Source organism: Chiloscyllium plagiosum, chromosome 25 (genome assembly GCF_004010195.1).
Source record: "Chiloscyllium plagiosum isolate BGI_BamShark_2017 chromosome 25, ASM401019v2, whole genome shotgun sequence".
Lineage (NCBI taxonomy): Eukaryota > Metazoa > Chordata > Chondrichthyes > Orectolobiformes > Hemiscylliidae > Chiloscyllium > Chiloscyllium plagiosum.
In genome coordinates this window covers 14,326,570-14,349,170 of record NC_057734.1, presented here as the reverse complement: position 1 = coordinate 14,349,170, position 22,601 = coordinate 14,326,570, and the positions used below count along the sequence as shown (strand labels likewise).

Below are 22,601 nucleotides of genomic sequence, written 5' to 3'. Positions count from 1 at the left end.
AGGTCAATTCCTGGAATGGTGGGATTACCTTATGCTGAAAGACTGGAGCAACTGGGCTTGTATACCCTTGAGTTTAGAAGACTGAGAGGGGATCTGATTGAGACATATAAGGTTATTAAAGGATTGGACATTCTGGAGGCAGGAAACATGTTTCTGCTGATGGGTGAGTGCCGAACCAGAGTACACAGCTTAAAAATACGGGGTAGACCATTTAGGACAGAGATGAGGAGAAACTTCTTCACCCAGAGAGTGGTGGCTGTGTGGAATGCTCTGCTCCAGAGGGCAATGGAGACCCAGTCTCTGGTTTCATTTAAGAAAGATTTGAATAGAGCTCTCAAGGATTGTGGAATCAAGGGTTATGGAGATAAAGCAGGAACAGGATACTGATAAAGGATGATCAGCCATGATCATATTGAATGGTGGTGCAGGCTCGAAGGGCAGAATGGCCTACTCCTGCACCTATTGTCTAATTGGAATCTTTTTAAGAATCTCTCAAATTTTCTTCCTAGCTTACTCAGCAAATAAATCACCCTGGCATCTAGTTATGCAGCATTTTGCCACAAACTGATGTGTGTAGGGGAGCAAAAGGATTTGGGTCTCCAATTATACATTTTGAACATAAGTGCACAGATATAAAGTGTATTCAAAAGGCTAATGGATTGTTCAACAACATCTCCAGTGCTAGGATAAAAATGGGAAAATATGTTGTATAGCCTTGACTACTGCATTCTATTTTGAGGACCACAACTCAGGATATGTATATCAATGGTAATGTATATTGCAGATTGACTAAAATTATACTGGTGTTTAAAATATGACTCTTGAAAACTGGATGTATTAACCTGGCTTACATTTGCCCTGGATTGCATTCATGGTAGCGTATATAATGATGAAACTATTAGATACGTGTAATTACTTCCTTTTGTTTTAGAATCCAAAACATATTGGCACAATCTTCATACTAAAATTAAGCAATTGAGGGGTTGAATTAAGAAGCATTTGTTTACAGACTAGTGATAAGGAATTGTCTTCCCTCAGTAAGCGATGGATGATGGGCCAATTGAAAATTTTTAGTCATAGAAGGATCCATTTTTGATAAAAGTATTGAGGTAGATGCAACAAAAACAAAGATAATTAGATCAGTCATGATCAAATCATATTAACATTGAATTACCCACTCCTGTTTCTACTTTTTTGAGGGATTTGGCATGAGTATTGCTGGAAAAATGTCCTTTCAATTCTCTAACAATAGAGGTCTTCAAGTAGTGGTTTTCATTTGATTGGTTTCATTTCTCCGAAGAACTTCCCCAACAACATTGTGGTCGAGTCTTTTCAACAGAACCAGTAAAAGTGAATCAAGCAAGAAGGATCAAAACCAATTATAATATTTTTAAAATGCTCTAAGTGCTAGAAGAAAAAGAACGAACATTTCAGTTGTGTAACTTTTCAGTCACAATTCCTACCATTCTTTTGCCAGGATCAACACTTAAACGTTATGCTTCTGACAAGATTTCCTTTAATTTAAAGCAGATTTAATGCCACCTTTTGAAGAAGAATTATATACATGAACAAATTTGCAGGTCTACGGAGAACCATTTGGTCAACACTTTTTGGAATATACAAGATTCTTCAGGGTCTTCATCGGGTAGATGTAGACAGATTGTTTCCCCTTATGGGAGAGTCGAGGACCGGAGGACGTAAGTTCAGAATAAAAGGTAGCAAATTTCAGACAGAGATGAAGAGAAATTCTTTACCACAGAGGGCTGTCAAGGTTGGATTGTGACATATATTCAAGATTAAGATAGACAGATTTTTAATTAGCTTGGGTATCAAGATCATGGTGAAAAGGCAGGAAAGTGGTAGTGAGCATTATCAGATCTGTGAAGATCTCAGTGAGGGATGGAGCAAACTCAGTGGACTGAGTGACTGAGTTTTCTTCCTATGTCATAAGGTCATAGAGTCACATAGTACAGAAACAGCATTCTGTTCAACCCATCCGCGTCAACCAGACATCTGAATCTGACCGAGTCCAATTTTCCAGGATTTAGCCTATAAACCTCTAAACCCTTCACATCTTCTCGCTCTTTGAATGAGATGGCTCAGGCAATGTGATTTAATCTCCTGCTCTGCTTTATCATTCTATTCATGCATAATTTTTATACATCAAACATTAATGCTTTTGACAGTTATGAAGACACAAGTGCTCAGCACACTGTCATGATGTGAGCACTTTGATTTATGATATATTGGTACTGTACATGATAATTTCAGAATTTGAGGGACAAAGCCTGTTGTACTTTGAGAGATGGGATGCCTTTTTGAGTTATACCTCTCTGTCTGGGAAATTTTGTTCAATATGTTCAGCTCAGTTTTGATCTAACCACTGTCTTTGCCAAGAACAATTAACAGTTCTGATCTCTATGATACTTCCACACCCAGTGAATCATTTGTCATAAATGTCATGTTGCCCATTAAATCACTGGAAGAGCTCACATGTTTTTATTTAGTTTTGAATCCGACTTCATGTGGTTGGTGGGACCTAATGATTTTTCTGTGCACACATGCATGACATCGTAGAGCATTCACAGTGACAAGAAGGTCAAGCATAAAATGGTGATCCTCTTGCAAGTGTCTAGAATTTTGGAAGGTCATAAAAGTCAATCTACATTGTATGAGTTCAACAAGTTTTAGGCATACTTTTTAAATGTATTAGAGAATCCTCGACTAGCACTCCCAGATCCCTTTGTGCTTTGGCTTTATTAATTTTCTCACCATTTAGAAAGTAGTCTATGCTTTTATTCTTTTTGCCAAAGTGCAAGACCTCGCACTTGCTCACGTTAAATTCCATCAGCCATTTCCTGGACCACTCTCCCAACCTGTCAAGATCCTTCTGTAGCCTCCTCACTTCCTCAGTACTACCTGCCTGTCTACCTAACTTCGTATCATCGGCAAACTTCGCTAGAATGCCCCCGGTTCCCTCATCCAAATCGTTAATATATAATGCTGTGGCCCCAGCACCGAACCCTGCGGGACTCCGCTCGTCACCGGCTGCCATTCTGAAAAAGAACCTTTTATCCCAACTCTCTGCCTTCTATTAGACAGCCAATCCTCAATCCATCCCAGCAGCTCACCTCGAACACCATGGGCCCTCACCTTGCTCAGCAGCCTCCCGTGTGGCACCTTATCAAAGGCCTTTTGAAACTCTAGATAGACCACATCCACTGGGTTTCCCTGGTCTAACCTACTTGTCACTGTCATGATGTGAGCACTTTGATTTATGATATATTGGTACTGTACATGATAATTTCAGAATTTGAGGGACAAAGCCTGTTGTACTTTGAGAGATGGGATGCCTTTTTGAGTTATACCTCTCTGTCTGGGAAATTTTGTTCAATATGTTCAGCTCAGTTTTGATCTAACCACTGTCTTTGCCAAGAACAATTAACAGTTCTGATCTCTATGATACTTCCACACCCAGTGAATCATTTGTCATAAATGTCATGTTGCCCATTAAATCACTGGAAGAGCTCACATGTTTTTATTTAGTTTTGAATCCGACTTCATGTGGTTGGTGGGACCTAATGATTTTTCTGTGCACACATGCATGACATCGTAGAGCATTCACAGTGACAAGAAGGTCAAGCATAAAATGGTGATCCTCTTGCAAGTGTCTAGAATTTTGGAAGGTCATAAAAGTCAATCTACATTGTATGAGTTCAACAAGTTTTAGGCATACTTTTTAAATGTACTTTAAAAATGTGTTGTGAATGGTTTGCTGATAATTTGTGACAGATGCCATTTATCTAAATAAGTTGGTAAAAAAAGAAACAAAAACAGTAATTGCTGGGAAAACTCAGCAGGTTTGGCAGCATCTGTGGAGAGACCCTTCGGAAGAGAGGTCACTGGTTTCAAAAAATTGACTCTGCTTTCTCTCCATAGATACTACCAAACCTGCTGAGTTTTCCCAGCAATTTTTGTTTTTCTTTTGGATTTCCAGCATCTGTAGTTTTTTTTGGTTTCTTTTGGGAAAATATAAATGATCATGCATGTTGATTGTAGTAGCTTTATGAATTTCAACATACGGTGGTACCAGGAGAGTTAATTTTCTGTAAAAGCTGATGTGTAGTTTAATCAAGTAGAATGCATAGGAGACACTGAAAATATGACTGAAGTGTTCATACTTAATTTTAAAAAGAAGGAGCACTTCAGGTGAGGACCCCTGCAAACAATCTTTGAGCTTGCTTTCATGCAATTTTGTGTTTCTCTCCCCTTACTCCCATTTTAAGAATCTTTGTGACTCTGCCAGTCAGGAGCTCATTTTTTGAAAAGAGTCAGTGGCATTAACTCAGATTTTTCTTTCTAAATGAGATTTAAATTGATATCTACCGAGAAAGAATATCAGTAGTATTACTTAGTATATTTCAGGACAGGTAAGAGAAGCAACTTCATTTTCTTTATCTGGTGTTGATGTGGGGGAATGACCCTCTCTCTTCCTCCTCCTCATCATGTGCTGCCTTCTCTTTGCAAGCCAAAAAAAGAGGTAGAAGGCAAATTATCATGTTCAACCTGGGCAGTTGCTGAACAAAAAGTGTGCAGGTTCATTGTTATTTGAAAGTGATGGTGCACGTAGACAGGTTAATGAAGAAGGTGTTTGGTATACTTACCTTTATTAGTCGGTGCATTGTGTGTAGGAGCATGTTAGTGCTTTACAGAACATTGGTTAGGCCACTATTGGAATACTGCATGCAATTCTGGTCTCCCTGCTCTCGGAAAGATGGTGTGAAACTTGAAAGGGTTCAGAAAAGATTTACAAGGATGTTGCGAGAGTTGAATCTACAGGGAGAGGCTAAATAGGCTGGAGCTATTTTCCCTGGAGCAATCATGAGAGGCATGGATAGGGTAAATAGACAAGGTCTTCTCACCAGGGTAGGGGAGTGCAAACCGATAGGGCATGGGTGTAAGATGAGAGGGGAAAGATTTACAAGGGACCAAAGGGGCAATGTTTTCATGCAGAGGCTCATATGGAATGAGCTGCCAGAGGACGTTGTGGAGACTCGTACAACTACAGCATTTAAAAGGAATCTGGGTGTGTACATGGGCCAAGTGCTGGCAAATTAGGACTAGATTAATTTTGGATGTCTGGTGGGCATGGACAGGTCAGACTGAAGGGTCTATTTCCATGCTGTACAGTTCTATGACTCTCAACAGTAATAAGAATTTTCAGCAGGTGTATTTAATAAGCACAATCATGAAGCTTTGTTGAGATGAAAGAATTTGTCCTGACTAAATCTGAAGGATTTGACCGAAAGAATGGGTACATGTAAGCACTGATGGTATAGAGCCAAACCTGTGTAAAGAGCTGGAAGGAAAATCTGAGAGTCTTGACCTCTCATTTTCTCTGAAACCCGAGACCCATTAAAACCTCCAGCTGTTTGGGGCATTCCAACACTTAAGCCACGCCCTCGAAAAAGAGATTTTACTCACGCCAAAAGAAAACTTGCTGCATTTTCTCTTTCTCCTTGAAAATGTTTTTGGGAATAAGTTTGTTGAGGAGAAATCCTATTGGTTGAATGTCTTTATCTGCATTATGATGTGAGTAACATCTGGATTACTCCCAGTGCTACGAGTGAGTGAGGAAGAATCGGAGGATAGAGCAGATGAATTCATGGCTGAGGAGCTGGTGTATGGGAGAAGGATTCACATTTTTGGATCATTGGAATCTCTTTTGGGGTACAAGAAGGACGGATTGCACCTAAATTGGAAGGGGACTAATATAATGGCAGGGAGATTTGCGTGAGCTGCTTGGGAGGATTTAAATCAATAAGTGGTGGGTTGGCAGAAGATGAGATCCAGGGAAAGAGAGATGAAAGCGATTAGTCTCAGAGTGCTACCATTGGGAAAATAAGCAAGCCAACCAGTTAGGGCAGTTATGAACAAAACAGTGAATGAGGCAGGACTGACAAATTAAACTGCAATTATTTCAATGCAAGAGGCCTAACAGGTAAGGTATATGAACTCAGGGCATGGTTGGGAACATGGGACTGGGATATCATTGCAATTATGGAGACATGGCTCAGAAATGGACAACACTGGCAGTTTAATGTTCCAAGGTATAGATGTCAAAGGAAGGATAGACAGGGAGGCCAGAGAGGAGGGGAGTGATGTTTTTGATTAGGGATAACATTACGGCTGTACTTAGGGAGGATATTCCTGGGAATACTTCCAAGGAAGTTATCTGAATGGAACTGAGAAATAAGAAAGGGATGATCACTTTATTGGGATTGGGTGATAGACCCCTGAATGGTCAGCAGGAAATTGAGAAATGAATTTGTAAGGAGATCTCAGTTATCTGTAAAAATAGTTGGGTGGCAGTGGTAGGCGATATTAATTTTCCAAAGATCGACTGGGATTGTCCGACATCAGTGGTGAGCAAGTTGTTGAAGACAATCCTGAGGGACACGATTTACATGTGTTTGGAAAGACATGGACTAATTAGGGATAGCCAACATAGCCTTGTGCATGGTAGTTTGTGTCTCACTTAGTTAATTGAGTTTTTTTTAAAAATGTAACAAAGAGGATTGATGAGGGCAGAGTGGTGTACATGATCTATATGAACTTCAGTAAGACATTGGACAAGGTTCTTCATCGTAGACTAGTTAGCAATGTTAGACCACATGGAATAGGGAGAACTAGCCATTTGGATATAGAACTGGCTCAAAGGTAGAAGACAGAGGGTGATGCTGGAGAGTGGCAGAGTGGAGGCCTGTGACCAGTGGTGTGCCACAAGCATCAGTGCTGGGTCCACTACTTTTTGGAGGGTTGTTTTTCAGACTGGAGGCCTGTGACCAGTGGAGTGCCACAAGGATCGGTGCTGGGTCCTCTACTTTTTGTCATTTACATAAATGATTTGGATGCGAGCATAAGAGGTACAGTTAGTAAGTTTGCAGATGACACCAACATTGGAGGTGTAGTGGACAGCGAAGACGGTTACCTCCGATTACAACACAATCTTGACCAGGTGGGCCAGTGGGCTGAGAAGTGGCAGATGGAGTTTAATTCAGATAAATGCGGGGTGCTACATTTTGTGAAAGCAAATCTTAGCAGGACTTATACACTTAATAGTAAGGATGTAGGTTTGCGAGCTGAGCTGAAAGGTTCATTTCCAGACGTTTCATTACCTTACTAGGTAACATCTTCAGTGGACTTTATGCAAAGCAATGCTGAAACTTCCTGCTTACTATTTATATGTTTGGGTTTCTTTGGGTTGGTGATGTCATTTCCTTTGGTGATGTTATTTCCTGTGGTGAAGTCACTTGCTGTTCTTTTTCTCAGGGGGTGGTAGATGGGGTCTAACTCGATGTGTTTGTTGATAGAGTTCTGGTTGGAATGCCATGCTTCCAGGAATTTTCGTGCGTGTCTTTGTTTGGCTTGTCCTAGTCAAAGTGGTGTCCTTCCTCATCCATATGTGAGGATACTAGTGAGAGAGGGTCATGTCTTTTTGTGGCTAGTTGGTGTTCATGTATCCTGGTGGACACATCTATCTAAGCTAGAAGAGGATGAAATAATGGTCTCCTTTGATGTAACAACCCTGTTTACCTCAATCAACATTAACCTGGCCAAGAAAACACTGACTACTCTATTAGAAGACCCAAAGATACAGACACCAAACACCACTAACTTCATCAATAAGGAGAATATCATCAAGCTAGTGGACCTATGCCTTAGCACCCACTTGACCTTCAACAACAAAACTTAGAGACAAACCAATGGAACACCCATGGGATCTCCAATATCAGGGTTCTTAGCAGAGGCAGTAATGCAGAGACTTGAACAAATAGCTCTGCCTACCATCCAACCCAAACTCTGGTTCCTTTGTCATCACGAAACAAGTTAGAGGAAATCTTCAAGACCATCATTAATACCCTTACTGGCATAAAATTCACTAAAGAGGAAGAAAACAACAACAAACTGCCATTCCCAGATGTCACAGTAGAGCGAACAGCCAATGGGGAACTTCAAACCAGCGTCTACAGAAAAGCAACACATACAGACGAAATATTAAACTACAGAAGCAATCATCCCAACACCCACAATCAAAGCTGCATCAGAACATTATTTCAATGAGCCACCACAATGCAGCACAAGGGAACTATTCAGAGCAGAGGAAAATCACCTGTACCGTGTGATCAAAAAGAATGGGTACCTAATGAACACAGTCCACCGATTTCTCAGCAACAAACCCAAACAAGCTGACATAACGTGTCCAGAAACCCTAGCCACTCTCCACTACATCAAAGACATCTCAGAAATGACTGCCAGACTGCTCAGATCCCTTGGCATCATGGTAGCCCACAAACCTACCAACACACTAAAACAGCAACTAATGAACTTGAAAGACCCTAAACAGACAATGAGCAAAACTAACGTCATTTACAAAATACCATACGAAGACTGTAGCAAAGATTACATTGGACAAACAGGCAGAAAACTAGCCACCAGGATACATGAACACCAACTAGCCACCAAAAGACATGACCCTCTCTCACTAGTATCCTTACATACGGATGAGGAAGGACACCACTTAGACTGGGACAACACATCCATCCTAGGACAAGCCAAACAAAGACATGCACGAGAATTCCTAGAAGCATGGCATTCCAACCAGAACTCTATCAACAAACACCCCCAGAGAAAAGGAACAGGACGTGACTTCACCACAGGAAATGACATCACCAACCCGAACATATAAATAGAGAGCAGGAAGTTTTCAGCATTGCTTTGCATAAAGTCCACTAAAGTCCACTCGAAAGGTAATGAAATATCTGGAAATGAACCTTTCAGCTCACCAAGCATACCTACATCCAAAACCTCAACCTGAGCTACAAATCTTCTCAAAACTCACTTAATGGTAAGGTCCTCGGGAGTGTTGCTGAACAAAGAGACCTTGAAGTGTAGGTTCATAGCTCCTTGAAAGTGGAGTCACAGGTAGATAGGATAGTGAAGAAGGCATTTGGTATGCTTTCCTTTATTGGTCAGAGTATTGAGTACAGGAGTTGGGAGGTCATGTTGCAGCTGTACAGGAGATTGGTTAGGCCACTGTTGGAATATTGCAGCATTTCTGGTCTCCTTCCTATCGGAAAGATGTTGTGAAACCTGAAAGGGTTCAGAAAAGATTTACAAGGAGTTTGCCAGGGTTGGAGGACTTCAGCTATAGGGAGAGGATGAACAGGCTGGGGTTGTTTACCCTGGCATTGGAGGCTGAGGGGTGACCTTATAGAGGTTTACAAAATTGAGGGGCATGGATAGGGTAAAAAGGCAAATTCTTTTCCCTGGTATCGGGGAGTCCAGAACTAGAGGGCATAGGCTTAGGGTGAGAGGGGAAAGATATAAAAGACACCCAAGGGGCAACTTTTTCTCACAGGGTGTTACGGGTATGGAATGAGCTGCCGGAGGAAGTGGTGGAGGCTGGTACAATTGCAACATTTAAGAGGCATTTGGATGGGTATATGAATAGGAAGGGTTTGGGCCGGGTGCTGGCAGGTGGGACTAGATTGGGTTGGGATATCTGGTCGGCATGGACAGGTTCCTTGCTGTACATCTCTATGACACTGTGACTACTTAGCTGGAAATCAAAGTTCGGAGCTATAATAGCATTGAATTCAGCAGCCAGACCAGTGCCAGCAAATTTCAGAACAGGATGTTGTTTAATTCAAGAAACCCTTAAAATGTTAAATTTACTGTATTATTTTGTTGAAACATATTTAAAAGTTTACTTGGACTGTGCTATCATTTGTGTTAAGCTAACTTTTTGTTTGGATTTTTACTGATATTTTTGGTGGTTTGCCCCAACCCTGTTTTTCCAATAGGCCCCATTATTTCTATTGTGCAATTTTCTCTAACACAACATCACATGGGAATGTAACTACAGCATTATAGGAGTCAGCATTGGCATCAAACACTACTGTTGTATAATGTATCCTAACCACTGCTCTTGTGTGAGGTATTGTCATCAAAAGGTTCAGTAAAATCTTTGAGTTTAATAAACTCCATGGCTTGCTCAGCCATTTCAGAGGGGAGTTAACCACATTGATGGAAGGCTAGGGCCGCACATCTGTCAGACCAGGTAAGGTTAACAAATTTCCTTTCCAAAAGGACATTTGTGAAACCTGATGGGTTCTACAATTGACAGTGGTTATATGGCTGTCATTTGGGTACCTTTTGATTCCTTTTACTTTATCATCATCTTCCATGATGGGATTCAAACCCATGTTCCCAGAACATTTGCCTGGGGCTATAGATTACTCGTCCTGTGATATTATTATGCCATCACTTCTGCAAGAATGCCACAACCTGTAATTTCCCTCCTAAATCATTCACCATCCTGACTTGTAACTATATCGCAATTTCTTCATTGTCACTGGTGAAAATCCTGGAACTTGCTTCATAACAGCACTGTGGGTATCCCTGTACCTCCAGGACTGCAGCAGTTCAAGAAGGCTACCACTTTATCGAGTGTAATTGGTGGTCTTCAATAAATGCTGACCTCACCGTTGACACCCGCACCCCAATAAAGCAATAGGTAGATTTGCTGTTGCTATCCTCCTTTTAGGGCGGAATTTACTGGGTGTGCTTGGTCGAGGAAAACGATCAAGTAGTCTAATGAGAGGAGGCTGTTGTCTTAATCAAACAATGGTTTATTTTTTGATAACTGTTGAATGAAAGTTATTTTGGTCTGAGCTTATTACAAAGACTAAGGTAGACTTGGAGAGTAGGTCTATTTCTTTCAAGGTCCTCAGTTGTTAGTCTTCTGAAGTTCACATAATATATTCTTTGGGTCGTGCTTTAATGCATTTGTCAGCATTAATCTTTTCAGAGCTTAACGCATTATACAACGGTTGGGTGTTCTCATGTGCTTGATGTGAATGGTGTGCATTTTCCTTCAATACTTCAGTGACATTCAAAATACTAGTGTATTTGGCCCTGCATTAGTTTTGACACTTCTTTTTATTTTCAATAGAAACATTGTACCCTACCTTTTTACCTCAGTTTTAGGAAAAGTTATACATTGTATCTTTTGCACAGATTATCTGGACAATGGCAATAACAAGATGGCTATACAGCAAGCTGACAAATTGCTCAAAAAACACAGGGACCTTCACTGTGCAAAGGTAAGCAATCATAACATTAGTTTTCTAAATTGGAGTGCAATATGTAACCTTTTTCATGGTTATTGTTAGAAACGAAAATCGCTTCTCAATAATCGCTCTAGACAAATTCAGGAAAACAAAGTTTTATTAACAAGTCAAGTCTGCAGAGTCGGGCACCCTTAAAGAAAAGGCGCGCTGAGGCTTACAAAGTCTCCATTATATATAGGACAAGTCCCTCCTCTCCTTGGCTCCAACAAGCCATGAGGTTCACATTCTTAAAAACATCATTATTTTTATCACAAAGTCTGCAACAAAAGGCTCCAAAAGTTTGTTGTTTTTCTCACCCTGTAGTCTTATCAGTCAAAGGCTTTAATCTGAAACAGATGTCTCAAGTCGTCCTCCCATCCTGGAGTCTTATCAACCAAGGACTCATCCTTCTCTGCTGTGTGAATGGCTTCATTAATCAAGAGCCTGCTTGTTTTTACTATCGCTCACAAATTGTCAGCATTCTGCACAATTTAAACTACTCTACTTTTGAGTATATAAAATGGTTGTTAGAAAAGAAACAAAGGTTTTGTCTTTTATTATAGATCAGTCTGTGGTCCAGGCACATCTTAAAGTTTAAACCGAAATTACCTCTCACAGTTATAGTTTGAGATATGATTGTAATAGTAATTGTAAAGTTAGCCCTCCCTTCAAAAGCAGTGCATGAGTATTCCCAACAGTGCATAGGTCTAAATAGTTCTGCTGTCAATTGCAAGTTTCACTTGAAGTGACATGTTTCTGATTATTCTCAATATTTAGTCTGGTTATTTCTAGATTAAAAAGGCAGTAAATCATTCAACTGTTGAATTCTAATTTATTGGTGTACAACGTGTAGTAATATCAAAACCACGTGGTCTTCTGTAATTTTATGATAAGTCAAATCTGTCTGATCATGATGAAAGTGTTGCCCCACTAAGTACAGATTTCACCATTCCATTCGTGAAGTTATGCCCTTCTGAGGGGCTAAAGTATGATTGTTAGACAAAGGCAAGTTCACAGTTCATATAGAAGTCAGTTATTAATCAGGAAAGATTGGAATATGTTTGGCTAACAACCGGGAAAACAGCTAGTGGGTATATGGGGTTCATTTTCTGTTTTGCAAGAAGAATTTCACACATCAGTACTAGGACTGCAGTTGTTTACAATACATATTAGTATGTCCACGTGTTAGTGAGAGTAGGAATAGGAGGATTTGGGAGATGAATGCCTGGCTTGAGAACTGATGCAGGGGACAGGAATTCACATTGTTGGATGATTGATGTAAAGGTACTTGTGCAAGAGGCATGTGTGGCACCTGATGTAGAGAGGGAACCAATATCTTGGCAGAGAGATTTGCTCGACCGATTTGAAGAGGTTTAAACTAGTATAACTGGGGTGAGATCCAAAGCAGAAAGGAGATGAAAGAGTAGCTTGAGGACAATACAGGGGTTAATGAGAGCAAGTGAAGTAGTAAAGGCAGTGTTTGTAATCCTGGTATTAGTCAGAGTAGAGATGGACACAGTACAAGGGCAAGGGAAGCTGGGTTAAATTGCATTTGTTTCAGTGCAAGAGCTTAACAAATAAGGCAAATTAACTCTGGCATGGATGGATGCATGGAACTGGGATATTATGGGGAAATACAGAAACTGGCAGTTTACTGTTCAGGGATACAGATACTACAGATACGATAAAAGGGGAAATAAGAGAGGAGGAGGAGTTGTATTTTTGATTCGGGAGAACAACCTGGCAGTACTGAGAGAAGACATTCTTGAGGGTTTGTTCCCGAGTCTGTATGAGTAGAACGGAGAAATAAAACGGGAGATCACTTTGATAGCATTGTACAATAGGCCCCTCAATAGTCAGCAGGATATGAGGGGCAAATATCTAAGGAGACCGCAGCGAGCTGCAAGAATAATAGGGTTACAATATTGGAATTTTCAATTTCCTAACATCGACTGGGATTATCATAGTGTTAAGGATGTGGATAGAGATAAATTTAAGTGTGGATAGGAAGAATTTCTTGCACAGATGGCCCTATTAGAGAAGGGGCAAAACTTGATCTGCTGTTGGGAAATAAGGCAGGGCAAGTGATGCAAATGTTAGTGGAGGAGCTCTTTGGGATCAGTGACCGTAATTTCATTAGTTTAAAAGCAGCTATGGAAAAAGATAGGCCTAGTCCATAAGTTAAAGTTTTAATTTGGGCTAAGGTCAGTTTTGATGGTCTTAGATGGGAACTCTCAAATACTACTGGGGAAGGCTATTTGCAGGCAAAGGAACACCTGGTAGGTGGGAGGCTTTCAAAAGTGAGTTAATGAGGGTTCAAGGCCAGCATGTTCCTGTTCAAGTGAAGGGTAAGGCTGTCAGGATTGGAGAACCCTGCATGACTAGAGTTATTGGGGTCCTGGTCAAGAAAAACAAGGAAACATAGGATATGTATCGGCAGCTGGGATCAAGTGAATTCCTTGAGCATAGAGGGTGTCAAAGTACACTTGAGAAAAATCAGGAGGGCTAAGGGGGGGCACAAGATGGCTATGGCAGATAAAGTAAAAGAGAATCTAGAGGGATTCTCTAAGTAAATGAAGGGCAAAAGAATTAACAAGGGAGAGAATGGGGCCTCTCCGAGATCAACAAAGTCATCTATGTGCAGAGCCACAAGAGATCCTAAATGAATATTTCTCCGCATTTTTAACTTTGAGAAAGGCATGAATGCTTGGGAACTTGGGGAAGAAAAATAGTGATGTCTTGAAGTGAGTGCGCATTACAGAAGAGGTGGTGCTGGTAGTTGTAAAACGCATCGAGGTAAATGAATCTCCAGGACCTGCCGAAGTGTATCCCAGGACTTTGAGAGGAAATTGTGGGGCCTCCGGTGGAGATATTTGTATTATCAACTGGGAGAAAGTGAGGACTGCAGATGCTGGAGATCAGAGCTGAAAAATGTGTTGCTGGAAAAGCGCAGCAGGTCAGGCAGCATCCAAGGAGCAGGAGAATCGACGTTTTGGGCATAAGCCCTTCTTCAGGAAATCTGTGGCTGACGATAATACAAATATGAGCTGAAAAATGTGTTGCTGGAAAAGCGCAGCAGGTCAGGCAGCATCCAAGGAGCAGGAGAATTGACGTTTCGGGCATAAGCCCTTCTTCAGGAAGGTCCTGAAGAAGGGCTTATGCCCAAAATGTCGATTCTCCTGCTCCTTGGATGCTGCCTGACCTGCCGCGCTTTTCCAGCAACACATTTTTCAGCTCATATTTGTATTATCGTCAGCCACAGATGGAGTGTCTGAAGATTGGAGGGTACCTAATGTTGTGCCTTTATTTAAGAAAGGCTGCAGGGAAATATTTGGGAACTTTAGACTGGTCAGCCTAACGTCTGAGGCGATTCTAAGAGTCAGGATTTACAGGCATTTGGAGAGGAAAGGACTCATTTCAGTTAGTCAGCATGGCTTTGAGTGTGGGAAGCCATGCCCCACAAATTTGATGAAAGTTTTTTTGAAGGAGTGACCAAGAAAGTAGATGTTGTCTACATAAACTTTAGCAAAGCCTTTGAAAGGTACCACATGATGGGTTGTTGAGTAAGATTAAATCTTATTAGCCAGGAGAGCTGCCCAATTGGATACAAAATTGGCTTGAAGGTAGAAGCCATTGATAGAGGGTTGCTTTTCAAACTGGAGGCCTGTGACCAGTGGTGTGCCACAGGGATTGTTGGTTGGTCCACTGATGTTCATCATTTATACAAGTGATTTGAATGAGAATTTAGGAAGTACGATTAGTAAGTTTGAAGCTGACACCAAGACTGGTGGTATAGTGGACCTTGAAGAAGGTTATCTGGGAATGCAACAAGATGTTGATCAACTGGGCCAGTAGGCTGAGGAGTGGCAGATGCAGTTAATTTAGATAATTGCAATTTATCTAAATTAAACTCCATTGTGCATTTTGGTAGGTCAAACCAGGGCAGGGCTTACACAGTCAATGGTAAGGACCGGGAGAGTGTTAGAGAACAAGCGATCTAAGGGTACAAGTTCATTGCTTCTTGAAACTGGAGTCATGGGTAGACAGAGCAGTGAAGGAAGCTTTTGGCCTGCTTGTTTTCATCAATCAGAGCACTGAGCATAGGAGTGGGGATATCATGTTGCAGCTGTACAAGATGTTGGTAAGGCCACATTTGGAGTATTTATTGCAGTTCTGGTGGCCCTACTTTCGAAAGAATATTATTAAACTTGAAAGAGTGCAGAAAAGATTCACTGGAATGCTACCAGGACTAGAAGGCTTGAGTGAAAAGGAGAGACGAGATAGGCTGAACTTTTTTCCTGAAGTGTAGGAGACTGAGGGGTAACCTTATAGAAGTATGTAAAATCATGAGAGGCATATATAAGGTTGGTAACAAACAGTTTTTCCTTATGGTATGGGTGTCAAAAGCTAGAGGGCATACTTTTAAAGTGAGAGGGGCGAGATGCAAAAGGATCCAGAGGGACAATTTTAACACAGAAGGTTGTGTGTGTCTGGTACAGGCTGCTAAAGGGAATGGTGGAGGTGAATACAATTTTGTCATTTAAGAAACATTTGGACAGGTACGTGGATGGGAGAGGTATGGAGGGATTTATGGTTAGATTATTTGTGAAAACTGAGCAACGTGGACAAATTGGGCCAAATACTGTAAACCTCTGACGCGGAGGAAGGAAGTAAAAGTACTCAAGCAAAATTTGCATATGATGCTAAAATAGGTGGCAAGGCAGATTGTGAGATGGATACAAACACTTGAGAGAGAGAGATTGATTGTTAAAGTAAATGGATACAAAGTTGGCATGTGGAGTATAATGTGGGCAAATGTGAAGTCTTCATTTTAGAAGAGAGAATAAAAGAACAGTAGTATTTAAATTGGAAACAAAAACAGAAAGCTGCAATGCAAAGGGACTTGGGGGTACTTGTGTATGAAAGACAGAAAGCAGGAACACAGGTGCAGCAGGTAACCTGGAGGGCAATGAAATGTTGGCCCTTATTTCAAGAGGGTTGGAGTATAAGAGTCAGGAAGTCAAACTGCAACTGTGCAAGATGTTGGTGAGGTCACGCCTGGAGTACTGTGAACAGTTTTGGCCTTTTTATTTAAGGAAAGGTATTATTTCATTGAAGGCAGTTTCGAGAAAGTTCACTAAAACGATCCCTGGTATGGAGGGATTGTCTTATGAGCAAAGTTCGAACAAGTTGGGACTCATTGGAATTTAGAAGAATGAATGATGATCTCAATATATAGGATTCTTAAGGGGTTTGACAGGGTAAATGCTCAGAGGATATTTCCCCTCTGAGAGTTTAGGACTAGAGGGTATAGTCTCAGAATGAAGCATGTCAACTTAAGACTGAGATGAGGAGGAATTTCTTCTTTCAGAGAGTTCAGTATCTTTGGAACTCTTTGCTACAGAGAGATGTGGTGGCAAAGTCCTTGTGTGTATTGAAAGCTGAGATAGATTGTGGATAAGTGAGGGAATCGAGGGTGACTGGCAAATGGCAAGAAAGTGGCTGTGAGGAATGCTGGATCGGCCATAATTCTATTGAATGGTGTAGCAGGCTTGAAGGACTAAACAGCCTAATCATGTTGCAATTTCTTGCTGTCTTGTCATTTTCAGACTTCACTTAATATTTTGATTGTTTGCTTTCGAGGCAGTCTTTCAGAATCCATGTTTTCATGAAGATAAAAATCTTTCATTTTGTTACTTAAAATTGTAATGGGCATGGTTAATGTTGAAGTTACAGAATATGAACAGTGTGACTCCTTGGGTATCAATGGCAAATGCTACATGCTTTCCGAATAACTCTTTCTCCTCTTTTTCTTATAGAAATGTTGGAAAAAATTTGATTTTGAGTAAACGCTCATTTATGTTATGATTTGTTAGAGATTTGCAAAGAGGGGTAATTCAGTGTCATGAATTAAAAATTTTAGAATTAGCGTTAAGTTTTATTGTCATAAGCACTCAAGTATTGGAATACAATACAGTCGTCATTCTCCAGCACCATCTTGGTTACAAAAGACAATTTTTAAAAAACAGCAGAAATGAAAGAAACAGAGCCAAAGGAAAGAAAAACATTCAGATCTAAAGAAAAAAAAATCCAGATCTTAAAGTCCTATCTCAATAAAGGTGTGTAGAACACTCAGAGTTAGAATTGCAAAGCATTGTCAAATGTTTCATGATTTTCTCCCAAACTCATTGATACCGATATGCAAAATATACCAGTGACAGCTGTGAAGACTTATTTCCTTTTGTGTTCTGACTAATTAGGTCCTGAAAGCAATTGGGTTGCAACGGACTGGCAAACAAGAAGAGGCATTTGCTGTGGCACAGGAGGTAGCTGCACTTGAACCCACAGATGACAACTCTTTGCAAGCTCTCACTATTCTTTATCGTGAAATGCACAGACGTAAGTTCTCACAGAAGAATGGGAGGAGAGAGGACTGAAAAGGGGCTACTTGTATATCTGCTTAGTTAAAATTAATCTATTTGACAATCCTTCTTAAATTTATGTACCCACCTGAGACCTGTGGATTTTTTTCCTGAAAAAATTTGAAAATTAAACTGAAATTACTCTCTCTCTTGTTTGATAATACCGATCTGCTGCAATGACATCCAATAAATAGTTGTCTGTTATAATTTATCCAATGCCCAATGTTAGTGTGCTATGTCCAGGTCCTTTTGGCTTGTCCAAGAAATAAGGAAATTGAGAGAAAGTAACTGTGCTTCACTTAAATCCTATTGGCTAGCATCTGCTGTACTTAACAGACAGTGGACAAGACGAAACTATCCTTTTAACACGTAATTAAAAGGTGTTAATTACATAGGTATCCGTACTGGCTGAATATCTCGAGCTATTTCTACAGAAAATTGAGTTGCTTTTTTATTGTTTGAATTTGGAATATACTGTTGACAAAAACAGCATTTATTGTCCATCCCTTACTGTTGTTGCTGACTGGCTTCCTCAGGTGTTTCAGCTATTATTGTCGGTCTGGAGTCTCTGGACCAGGCTGGGTGAGGAAAGCAAATCTTCTCCTTTTGAAGGAGAAACGCATCAGATTTTACAATCATCATAACTGTTTCTAGTGTTTTATTCTAGATTGGTGGGTTAGTTCATCTTAAATTAATTTAGATTAGATTAGATTCCCTACAGTGTGGAAACAGGCCCTTCGGCCCCACAAGTCCACACTGACCCTCTGACGAGTAACCCACCCCCCTCTGACTAATGCACCTAACATTATGGACACTTTAGCATGGCCAATTCACCTGACCTGCACATCTTTGGACTGTGGGAGGAAACCAGAGCACCCAGAGGAAGCCCCACGCAGACATGGGGAGAATGTGCAAACTCCACACAGACTGTCACCCAAGGCTGGAATCATACCTGGGACCCTGGTGCTGTGAGGCAACATTTAGTGGGATTTGAGCTTGTCTCTCAGCTATCTTAGTCCAGACCTCTAGGTTACTAGTCCAGTAATATTAGCACTGTGCTACCATCCCCTATAAAAATATTTGCTGTACATATTTTGTATGAAGTTGTGATATGTTGAATTTATTTTTCAGCTGAGCTGGTTACTAAGCTGTATGAGGCTGCTGTGCGAAAAGTCCCAAGCAGTGAGGAGTATCACTCGCACCTCTTCATGGCATATGCCAGGGTTGGAGAATACAAAAAAATGCAACAGGTATTATTTTTACAGCATAAAATTAATCTTTACTGTACCAAACAAAATACAGTATTGACTACCAATTGATAGCATGGTAGAATGCTGTAGCATGAGAAGCCAAACTTTAGCAGATGCTGTGGTAAAAGTTGACACTTATTTTCTTTCCCTCTTCTGACTTTTTCATCCAAATCAAGGCAAATTATGTCTGAAGTTAATGTCAGCTTGAGTGCAGATTCCATGAAAAACATGAACCTGTCATTTATTTGCCGATTCTAATAGACCATGCTATTTACTTCATATGTTTCTGTCTCCATGTTCTATTTGTAGAGTGACATTTTTATTTCTTAAATGTGTCTTTAGTTTCACGATTATATAATAAGATATAGTTTTGTAAAAACATTGAAGAGATCTATGTGGGCTTGACTAGGAGCCTCAGGCTATTGTGTAACTAATCAGCCTGTTGATTTTATTTCTTTGTCTGGTGATCAAGACTGGAGGAAAGCACTTCCCCACTACTTGCTGAGTCACAAAACAAAAATGCTGTGCTAGTTACCAAGATGGCCAATTAAGTAATCTTTTTTTATTTAAAACCTGATCTAAACAGGTTATCAACTGCATTTCTGCAATAAACACAATTATTGGTGATCAAAACAACACTTATTCAAGAAAGGTGCAGTAAATAGTGATTAGGTAGTGAGTATGTCGGCAGATTATGGGAAGATGCAATAACAACAGGGTTGTCATTGTTGTGACTTGAACTTCCCATACAGGAAAGAATTTAAGTGCATCCAAGAGGGTTTCTTGAAACAGTATGTGGATAGTCTGACTAGAGGAGGGGGCATACTGGATCTTGTTTTGGCTAATGAACCTGGCCAGGTAACTGACCTTTGAGTGGGAGAGCATTTGGAAACCGTGATCACAACTCCTTAAGTTTTAAGATACTTAAGGATAAGTTAGGACCTTGTGGGAAGGTACTAAATTGGGTGATGGCAAATTGCATTAATATTGCACAGGAGTGTGGGAGTTATTTAAAGACCTGCTGATCAGAGTTCAGGACTGGCATGTTCTAATAAGACGGAAGGTCAAGGATGGAACGTGAGGGACCCTTGGATAATGAGCGAGGTTATGGATTTAGTCAAAAGGAAAAGAGAAGCATATGTAAGGTTTAGGAAGCTAAAATTGGACAGGACCTATGAGAAATATAAAGAAAGTAGGAAAGAACTCAAGGAGGGAATTAGGAGAGCAAGAAGAGGCTATGAAATGACCTTGGCAAGTAAGGTTACAGAGAATCCCAAGGCATTCTATATATACATTAAAAATAAGAGGACAACTAGGCAGAAGGTAGGACCACTCAACGATAAAGGAGGGTACTTGTGATTAGAGGTAGACAAGGTGGGTGAGATCCAAAATGAGTACTTCACATTGGTATTCTCCCAGGAGAAGGATATGGCCGATGGTGAAATGTGTGTGGAGCATGCTAATATGCTAGGGCATTTTGAGATCAAGAATGAAGAGGTGTTGGGTGTGAGAGCATTAAAGTGGTTAAGACCCCAGAGCCTAAAGGTATCAAGTCCATAGCTCCCTGAAAGTGACCACTGAAATAGATAGCGTGGTAAAGAAGACATATGGCAGGCTTGCCTTTATTGGTTGGGGAATTGAGTATATGAGTCAGGATGTCATGTTGCAGCTTTGTAAGACTTTGGTTTGCCACATTTAAGGTTTTGAGTTCAATTCTGGTCGTCACATTTAAACAAGGATGTGGCGGCTTTGGAGAGGATGCAGAAGAAATTTACCAGGATGCTGTCTGGATGAGAAGGAGAGGCTAGAAAAACTCAGGTTGTTTTCTATGAAGCGGTGGAGGCTGAGGGAGACTTGATAGAAGTCTATAAAATTGAGATGCATCTGTCGAGTTGATGAGCAGAATCTTTTTCCCCCAAGAGTTGAAATGTCTAATATTAGGGGGCATGCATTCAAGATGAGATGGGGAAAGTTCAAAGGAGATAAGTTTTTTTTAACACAGCGTGGCAGGAGTCTGGAATGCACTGCCAGGGGTGGTGGTGGAGGCAGATAGAATAGGGGCATTTAAGGGACTAATGTGAATATGCAAGGAATGGAGGGATTTGGACCAAGGACAAGCAGAAGTAATGAGTTTTCTTGGGTGTCATGTTTGGCACAACATTGAGGCCCCAAGGGCCCATTCTTGTGCTGTACAGTTATGTATTCTGTATACACAGTGCATAATATGAAAATATAAATACTTATCTCTTGGAATAACCCAAAACACACCTGCACACACCCACTGTCTTCAGGGGAAAGAAAGAAATAAAGAAAAATAAACAAAAGAAGATTTGCTGCATAGACTCACATTTTAAAGAAGAAAACCTCTCTGGCCATGACGTTATTCTTGAAGGCAAAAAGAATAAAGTCTGGCATGTTCAAAAGTCTATTGCTCTGATGCATATGTTATCGAGTCACAACTCCCACATGATTGTCTCTGGAGTTTTGGTAGGCATTGCTTGCTCAGGAAATACACTATAGGGAAGATCATGTAACCACTTTTATTTTTGGAGAATGAACAGGTTTCGACCTGAACTTAGCAAGTGAACTCTACTGAAAATGATTTGAGCTCTTGCTCACCGGTTATATATTCCCTAACTAATTCTAGATATGAAGCACACTTAATCTAGTCACTATTCAAACAACCCAACCAAGGGCCTACAGCAAAGTGAACAGTTATCACTAGTTATGAGATTTCTATGAAGTCTTGTTAAATAAAAGCTTCATTGTCCATAAAAACCTTTCAATTACTTACGTTAAAGAAAACTATTCCAGATAGTTCCACAAAATTTGAATTAGATCTGTTTTCCATTCCTTCAAAATTTGAGTGTTGCAAGCAATATTAAATGTAATATTTTACATACAAATGAACTGACTTTTTATGGGCTGGTATTAACTGCTACTGTTATTCTGTCCCTTTCAATCAATTCACCAGCAGTTGCGTCAAAATTGAAAAGTAAGCAGTACACTACAATTTGTGTTATGTTGAAAATTTCTGTTATTCCTTCACTGAGTACATTTCTGAAATTATCTTAGAATAACACAGCCTTGGCCCATGTAATGATTTGTGTACAGATACAATTAATACAAAAATTTGATTTGCCAAATCAACATAGCTGGTTCATTTTCATATTTATTTGTTCATAAATGTCTACCACTCTTGTAATTATCCTGATTCCATCTCCCAGGGATATACTAACATCAGCTAAATGGGTAGACATCCTTTTCTGATGCCTTGGTCAATTCTGTTTTTGTCACTTTCCTGGACAATGTGAAATCATATATATGCTAAATTCCCATCCTATTTATTAATTTTATGACCCTGAAACTTAAATGAAATTTGAATACTGTCCCTACCATGATGCCTTCAGCATAATTTGGAGGAGCCGGTAGTGTGATAGTCGTGACCTTGAACTAATGATCCAGAGCTGTGCCATTCTATGGGGCATGTCTTCAAATCTCACCATGACTGCTTTTGAAATTTAAAATATGGAATTGAATGCCTGATTTGGTATTTGTGATGATCAAACTATTGCTTATTGTCGTATCTCTTCTGGCCTACATGTGATTCTGGACTCTAAGCTGACATTTAAATGTTCCCTGCAATATCCCAGCAAGCTAGTCAGTTCCATCAAGTTAGAGAAGGGCAACAAATGATGGCCTTACTTGTAACTTGTACATCCCTCTCAAAACTGAAAATGTGTTGCTGGAAAAGC

General features: G+C 40.3%; 1 protein-coding gene across 3 annotated transcripts in view; it reads left to right on the top strand.

Moving 5' to 3' along the window:
• naa25 (N-alpha-acetyltransferase 25, NatB auxiliary subunit) overlaps positions 1 to 22,601 on the top strand; it is a 93,345-nt gene that overhangs the window by 13,432 nt on the left and 57,312 nt on the right. For all 3 annotated transcript variants that reach the window (XM_043715557.1, XM_043715554.1, XM_043715555.1), the window contains exons 2-4: positions 11,083 to 11,168; positions 17,435 to 17,573; positions 18,728 to 18,846. In XM_043715557.1, the coding sequence (XP_043571492.1) occupies positions 11,083 to 11,168; positions 17,435 to 17,573; positions 18,728 to 18,846 (344 nt within the window). The remainder of the gene's footprint in view (positions 1 to 11,082; positions 11,169 to 17,434; positions 17,574 to 18,727; positions 18,847 to 22,601) is intronic.